Source organism: Salvelinus sp. IW2-2015, unplaced genomic scaffold, assembly GCF_002910315.2.
Source record: "Salvelinus sp. IW2-2015 unplaced genomic scaffold, ASM291031v2 Un_scaffold1024, whole genome shotgun sequence".
NCBI classification, from domain to species: domain Eukaryota; kingdom Metazoa; phylum Chordata; class Actinopteri; order Salmoniformes; family Salmonidae; genus Salvelinus; species Salvelinus sp. IW2-2015.
The window spans coordinates 156,474-164,637 of NW_019942692.1; the positions used below are offsets into that span (position 1 = coordinate 156,474).

Genomic DNA, 8,164 nt, shown 5'->3' on the forward strand with positions numbered 1-8,164 from the left:
GACTGACTGACTTACGGGGCTGTGGAGAGAGAGAGAAGGGGGGGGGGGGGGGGGGGGGGTGAGACAGGGGAAGAGGTATGGTGGGGGGCAGGGAAGCGGAAAGAGACTGACACAGAGGGAGAGAGCGTGCTCGGTAGAGCGTCTACAGCTAGGCTATGTGTGACTGATGTCACTGGTTATTTTCTGATCAGTGGTTTAGTCTGTCAGACCAGGGTCAACTACAACAGCTACTACACTACTTGCTGCCTTCATAACACGGGTTGTGTGTGCTGCCTTATATACACGGGTTTGTGTGCTGCCTTCATAACACGGGTTGTGTGCTGCCTTCATAACACGGGTTTGTGGTGCTGCCTTCATAACACGGGTTGCTGCTGCTGGCCTTCATAACACGGGTTGCCGTGCCTGCCTAGCGTGCTGCCTTCATAACACGGGTTGCGTGCTGCCTTCATAACACGGGTTGCGTGCTGCCTTCATAACACGGGTTGTTTTTCGGTTGCAGGAAAGCAGCTATGTGGCTTCATATATATTATTCATTAGTATTTCTCTCTGCTCTGTTTTTCCCAGAGTGCTATACTTCTGCTCAGTAATGAAGTTGAGTTATTCATTGATTTAAACCATTTCACCTACATTTTATATTGAAAGGCAAAGTGTTGTTTTTTTCTTCTATAGAGCGACATGGGGCTGGCAACTAAATAAATGAATGCAAAAAAATTATYCMGAAAATARYKTRGTTTTCATCAGATGACAACARAAGTGCAACGCTATTTGGCTAGCAGCMACACATAAGTAAATTAGCATACAATGAAAGAGCAAGGTATTTTTTTTACAAAGATGATGCACGGCCATCAGATTTCTTATGTTTACCGCAGACAAAATGTAGCCAGCTACATTTCCTAATGTTTTGTTTGAAGTTACTGGTGGATTTGAACTTGCTAAAACTACTAGAGAAAAGTAACCATCGGCATTTTCTCGCTGCCATCAGTCAGAGCGCTGTCTGCTGATCGAATGCCTGTTCGTGAATGTGGGACTTTTGATTGGTCTGAAAACCACAGCAAAGATTTCTCATCTAAGTGGAGAAGTGTAACTGAAGCACAAAATTAGTCTGATACTTTGCGGAACAATAAGAAGTATTTTAGATTTGCGTTTACAAAAACACAGCAAGATATATTTCCCCTCCAGTCTCCCAGTCCAACAGCAGTTTGAAGAAGCAGAGGWGTTTTCAGTAGCTCTGTTTCTTTACTCTTAATGTTTTAACGTCTCTCCTCTGTTYCCCCTCCAGTCTCCCAGTCCAACAGCAGTTTGAAGAAGCAGAGGAGTCCAGGCGTTTTCAGTACGTTCTTCTGTTGCTTTAGAAACTACAATGTGGAGCCTCCTGCCTCCAACAACACAACCACCTCCCTGCCTCCAGCCCCAGAGGAGAACGGGACACAACCAAAGGTACACACACAAGGACAAGTCAGACACACTAGGACACACAGGGACAAGTCTCACACACACACACACACACACACACACACACACACAATACTTCTAAACTGCGGATAAACAATAAAGATGAGAAGTGTCTTTGAAGAACTCCAGAAAATCTGTTTCAACATTGACTGTTATGTTTCCATGTTTGTGACGTTCTCTCGCTCTCTGTCTCTCTCTGTGTCTCTGTGTCTCTGTGTCTCTGTCTGTCTGTGTCTCTCTCACTGTCTCTCTCTCTGTGTGTCTAGTTTGACCAGGTCGAGGTTATTCCTATCCCTAGTGTATGTATCACTATTTATCTTTCCTTCTGCATGTGGCCGCTCAGTCCTTAAGTGGCTGAATCCTAACTTAAGATCCGTGATCCTAACACTGACTAATGACTATCATGTAAATCATTAAGTCACTCGTTGCTGTCCAATGAGATAAATGTGACTTATAGGCACATGGATCTCAAGTCTAAGATTTGGCTCTGTATCTGCTCTGAATGTCTTGGCTCTAGGTAGGGCTGCACGATTAATCAAATTTAAATCAAAATTGCGATATTAAGCTGCAAAAGTGCCCCAAAATTTTTTGGGTTAGCCCCTAATGCTAATCGCTAGCTAAATCCACTGAGATGGGACAAATCTTGCTAGTAAACTTTTGCTCTGCTACAGGCCGGTACCAGTGGTGTGGAATATCAGCATTGTTTGTGCAACAGCTTGTTCTTAATCTGAGAGGAGAAGGCAAATATTCGTTGTCTGAATTTACCTATCTATTTAAATCTAATTAGGGTCCCACGGTGAAACACTGACCAACACTTTGGTTCCTACTCTGTCACAACCATTCTCCTCCCTTACTTCCGTTGTCATGCCAACAAAACTGCATTCCAAATGCCCATTGTATTCCAACCATAACATTAGAACCATCATTCTATTTCTATTCTAAGTGTTTTGATCTCAAATTGCATTATTTTGGTACACAAATCGCAATTAGATTATTTTTTGGGGGGGGGGGCTGAAGTCCTCTTATCTGAATTTAGCATGGTGGTGGGTTTAATTTTTAAGGGGTTCGTAAGCAATCAAACGGTGTTCAAGCTTATTGCATCTCCTGCATGAGTGATACAAGTGGTTTGGTTGCATTTGAAAAAAACTCCCTAACAACACTAACTGCCAGCCTGACCAATCTWCCTGGATGGCTTTTCTAAAGCCAGTTACAGACRTGTTGTTTCTACTACTTCTCTTTAATCGCTCTCACAAATTATGTCCACATTTGGTTCAACGACAGACAACGTAATAATCTGTTGGGACCAGAATGAGACGCTCTCTAGGTAAACAAACTAACGGAACCTCCTAGACAGCCTACCCATCAATTATGTAGAAAGTCAACTGGTAGCCAGACCGCCTTACTAGAAGAAGCCACTATGGCCTCTTGAATACGTTTTGACAAGGAACAGKAAATGTAGCTGTAGGGACGACATGTTTGCCTCTCTGTAAGGCACATTTCTGAAGAAAAATGTCATTAAATCACGCTGTCTGATTACAATGAGGTTTATGCTACATTTTACACTTAATATGTTGAAACTTTATTTAACTAGGCAAGTCAGTTAAGAACAAATTCTTATTTTACAATGATGCCCTACCCCGATCAAAACCCTCCACTAACCCGGACGACGCTGGGCCAATTGTGCGTCGCTTTATGGTAGTCCTGGTCACGGCCCGGTTGTGATACAGCTCGGGATCGAACCAGGGTGTGTAGTGACGCCTCTAGCACTGAGATGCAGTGCCTTAGACCGCTGCGCCACTCATAGTGCACAAGCAATGCACTATGATAAAAAAGTTTCCCCTATTGCCTTACAGACATAGGCTTACTCTGAGAGCTTCAATCCCATTGGTTCTTGTAGTCTATGTGCATCTCAAACGGCACCCTATTCCCTACATAGTGCACTACTTTTGACTAGAGCCCTATGCACTACATAGGGAATAGGGTGCTATTCGGGATACAGCCATAGATTCTGCTCTCATGGAAAGTAGGATGTGATTGATCCCATTTAGCTAATGAGGGTATTAGAGAAGAGCTCGTTATCTAGCGAGTAAGATAAACACTGGCTASATCCCCTACCACAGTCTGTGTCTGGACCATGACACCCAAGTCTATTAAACATAGACTCAGCTTTGACCTCGAGGCAGGGAACAGAGGGTACTAGTTGCCGTGGTCACTGTGTGTATTATCGTCTCCTATTGCTGAGTCTACCCTCTTTTTTGTATTTTTTATGAAGTAGGTTAGATCTGCTGCATGTCCGTCTTTCACTAGCACCGTCATGGAGGGCTTCCATTTTCCATAGCACTTCAGGTCCACGTAGAAAATGTTTCAGTTAGCGACATTGATCTGGTGTTAATATAGTCCTGCGTTCCTGTGAAGGACAGACAGGGATTTTTCTGGAAAGTAGTCCTGTCTGGCTGTGTCCCAAATGGCACCCWGTTCTCTATAAAGTATACTGCTTTTGACAAGAGCCCCTATGGACCCTGGTTAAAAGTAGTGCACTGTATCTGGAATGTGAAACAATAACAAACAAAAAAAAGAGAGAAATGGAACGCAGAGCTCGATCTGTACTGGTTGACCGCAACATGACCTGTTACTGTTTGTCAGAATGTGTGAAAGTTGTTAACTTTAATCTCCTCAGATTAGACAGAAATCTGGAGGGATTAAACACACTATATATTACACTGGGTTAGTGTTGAGAGGAAAGGACAAAGATGATGGGATTCCTGTTCTGAGATGATGCCGGGCAGGGATGGGTAGCTTCAGTCCTTCGGCGTGTCTGTTGGTTCTGTCTGATGTAGACCCGATCTGTTCAGAAGAGAGAACCAGCAGACCGTTACAGCACAGTGTTAGCTAGTGTTCATGTTTCTCTCCCTTAATCTTTCTTCATGGGAAACACCAGACTCACTATTAACACTGGGCTGCTAATCCACCCTGCCTCACACATTTAACTAATGACATCTCAATGTGTTGATTATGCACTCTTTTCTCTCCTCTCTCCCCTCTCTTTCTCTCTCCCCTCTCTTTCTCTCTCCCCTCTCTTTCTCTCTCCTCTCTTTCTCTCTCCTCTCTTTCTCTCCTCTCTCTTTCTCTCCTCTCTCTTTCTCTCCTCTCCTCTCTTTCTCTCTCCTCTCTTTCTCTCTCTTTCTCTCCTCTCTCTTTCTCCATCTCTCTACCTCCATCTCTCTCTAACATATAATATCGTCTCTCTCTCCTTCAGCCTCCAGCCAAATTCCTCCTACCAGAGATGAACATATCAGACTATGGGAAGAAGTGTGTAGTGATCGACTTGGATGAGACATTGGTACACAGCTCATTCAAGGTAAAAAAAAATAAATACAAATTAAGCCCTGGTAGGCTGGTATTATCAATGTACAGTTTTCATGTCTTATGTTAAGATTATTTCTGCAAAACCAATTTTCCTCTGAGACAAAGTTGAACTTGGTACTCGGCTCATTCAAGGTAAAAAGACTTAGCATCTAACTTTATAAAAAATTATTATCACTACATATTGTGCTCTTGTGTTGCCATGATGTCCGAGGAGAAAAGGGGTTAGAAATGTTTAGTAACTTTGTTGTAATATGGCTAACAGAGGTGGTGGCTGTTTCACCGTTTTTAACGATTCCCGCTTTAATTCTCCCCTCATCAGCCTTCATAGGTACCCGAGTGGCACAGCGGTCTAAGGCACTGCATCTCAGTGCTAGAGGCGTCACTACAGACACCCTAGGTTCGATTCCAGGCTGTATCACAACCGGCCGTGATTGGGAGTCCCTTAGGGCGGCGCACAATTTGGCCCCAGCGTCGTCTGGGTTTGGCCGGTGTATGCAGTCATTGTAAATAAGAATTTGTTCTTAACCTCTCTTGGGTACGTGAGACGGTAGCGTCCCACCTCGTCAACAGCCAGTGAAACTGCTGGGCGTCAAATTCAAAACAACAGAAATCCCATAATTAAAATTCCTCAAACATACATGTATTTTACACCATTTTAAAGATACACTTGTTGTAAATCCAGCCACAGTGTCCGATTTCAAAAAGGCTTTACGGCGAAAGCAAACCAAGCGATTATGTTAGGTAGTGCCTATTCACAGAATAMCACAGCCATTTTTTCAGCCAAAGAGAGGATTCACAAAAAGCAGAAATATAGATAAAATGAATCACTAACCTTTGATGATCTTCATCAGATGACACTCATAGGACTTTTACACAATACATGTATGTTTTGTTCGGTAAAGTTCATATTTATATCCAAAAATCTGAGTTTACATTGGTTCCTTACGTTCAGAAGTTCCAAAACATCTTTTGATTTTGCAGAGAGCCACATCAATTTACAGGAATACTCATAATAAACATTGCTAAAAGATACAACTGTTATGCATGGAATTTTAGATGCACTTCTCCTTAATGCAACCGCTGTGTCAGATTTCAAAAAAGCTTGACGGAAAAAGCATAAACCATGCAATAATCTGAGGTCAGAGCCCAATCAAGACACAAATATAGCCGCCATATTATGCAGTCAACAAAAGTCATAAAAGCATTATAAATCTTCACTTACCTTTGCTGATCTTCGTCGGAATGCACTCCCAGGACTCCCACTTCCACAAAAAATGTTTGTTTTGTTCGGTAATGTCCATCATTTATGTCCAAATAGTTACTTTTGTTAGCGCGTTTGGTAAACAAATCCAAAGTCACGAAGCGCGTTCACTAAAAGCAGACAATGTCAAAAAGTTCCGTAACAGTCAGTAGAAACATGTCAAAAGTTTCCTATACTGGCAGCCCACCTGCTCTTATTAAACAGGTTCGTTCGGCAGCAGTCGTCGATTCCCTATCTGGCAGCCCACTGCTCTTTATGACAGCAGGGTTCCCATCTGAGCCCACCTGCTCTTATTACACCAGGGTTTCCCTATCTTGGCAGCCCACCCGCTCTTATTACAGCAGGTTACCCTATCTGGCCAGTCCACCTGCTCTTATTACAGCAGGGTGCCGCTGAGCTCTGGGCAAGCCCACCTGCCTTCTTATTACACAGCAGGTTCCCTAGTCCTGGCAGCCCACCTGCTCTTATTTGCCTCCAAGTTATGGGTGAGCAAAATATTTTTTTATTCTTTTTATTTTCTTATTATGAGTTTAAACCGAAGTAATTCTGAAACTGAATCATAGTGAGAACAGTGTTTTTTTTAAACAATCTTCTGTCTGTGATCATTCCCATTCACATGTCCCTTTCAATAATCCACAATGCACTTCAGTTATTAGCCTTAGTTAAATCCTACCTTACAGCCAACCGTCCACCACAGGACACAGGAGACACACACACTAGCGCAGAGCGATTAACCAAAAAGCGGCGTTATTTAAAAAATTTAACAACTCATTGTACGTGACTTTGATTCAAGTTATTTAAATTCCATTTTCGTATACTTTTTGGTGAGCTTCAATGCAGCCCACTTGCACACAGTTCTCTAGAGATAAATCAGATCAAGCCTGAATTGTGCCGATGAAGTAGGGAGTATGTATATCCTCAACAGGCAAAATAATTCCTACATAGTTAGGGCAGCGAAACGCGGTAATGAACTACATGTCCGACGATAATCCAGTTGCACATCTACTCGTCTGCGTCTTTGTTGTTTCGTTACAAAAGATGGGATGTTAGGTGATTGGAAGAGCGTCTCACTGTACAGGATATGAGCAGCTGCTAGACGGTGACGAGGATAGAGAGAGCTGTTGCTTTGGGATGTCGCGGGCCTAGAGTGATTTAAAAGCAGCGCTCGTGCTGGATACGAGTAATAAGAAAGCAGCTGTTGCTTAGCGCGGACGTGATCGTGATCCTGAGGTGATATAGAAAGCAGCTGTTGCCGTTAGCGCAACGTGTCGCGTGAGTTGAGGTGTATAGAAAGGCAGCTGTTGCTTAGCAACGGTGTGCGTGATCGTGGGGATATAGCAAGCAGCTGTTGCTTAGCACGTTCGTACCTGAGGGTTGATATAGAAAGCAAGCTGTTGGCTGTAGCGATCGCGTGTCGTGATCCCTAGGTGTTGTTAGTGCGAGCAGTGTTGCTTAGCGACGTGTCGTGATCGTACTGAGGTGATATAGAAAGCAGCTGTTGGCCTAGCGACGGTGTCGGAGTGATGTGATGAGTATATAGGAAACGCAGCTGTTGCCTTTAGCGAGTATCGTGATACTGAGGTGATATAGAAAGCAGCTGTTGTTAGCGACGTGTCGTGATCCTGAGGTGATAATAGAAGCAAGCTGTTGCTAGCGACGTTCGTGGGATCGTGGGTGATATAGAAAGCAGGCTGTTGCTTAGCGACGTGTGCGTGATCGTGATGATATGATAGAAAGCACTGCTTCGCGTTAGCACGTGATCGTGAATCGTGAGGTGATATAGAAAGCAGCTGTTGATGAGCTGACGTGTCGTGACGCGTGAGGTGAATGTAAGTAAGAAAACAGCTGTTGCTTAGGCGACGTGTCGTTAGATCGTGAGGTGGATATAGACATGCACGACTTCGTGTGCTGGATAGATGGAGGCGCGTGTGTCTTTCGAGCGTGATCGTGATGTGGGTGATATAGAGAAGCAGCTGTTGCTTAGCGACGTGTCGCTGATCGTGAGGTGATTAATCAGAAAAGCAGCTGTTCGCTTCAGCGACGGTGTCGCGTGATCGTGAGGTGATATAGAAAGCCAGCTGTTTC

General features: G+C 43.7%; 1 protein-coding gene across 4 annotated transcripts in view; it reads left to right on the plus strand.

Moving 5' to 3' along the window:
• Nucleotides 1-8,164, plus strand: part of LOC112069481 (CTD small phosphatase-like protein) — a 53,944-nt gene that overhangs the window by 33,331 nt on the left and 12,449 nt on the right. For 3 of the 4 annotated variants that reach the window (XR_011475346.1, XR_011475345.1, XM_024136821.2), the window contains exons 2-4: nt 1,280-1,437; nt 1,719-1,751; nt 4,709-4,810. Coding sequence is in view for 1 of the 4 variants with exons in the window: in XM_024136821.2 (XP_023992589.1) it covers nt 1,280-1,437; nt 1,719-1,751; nt 4,709-4,810 (293 nt within the window). In the remaining 3 variants the exon portion in view is untranslated. The remainder of the gene's footprint in view (nt 1-1,279; nt 1,438-1,718; nt 1,752-4,708; nt 4,811-8,164) is intronic. The other variant, XR_011475347.1, reaches the window with a different exon arrangement.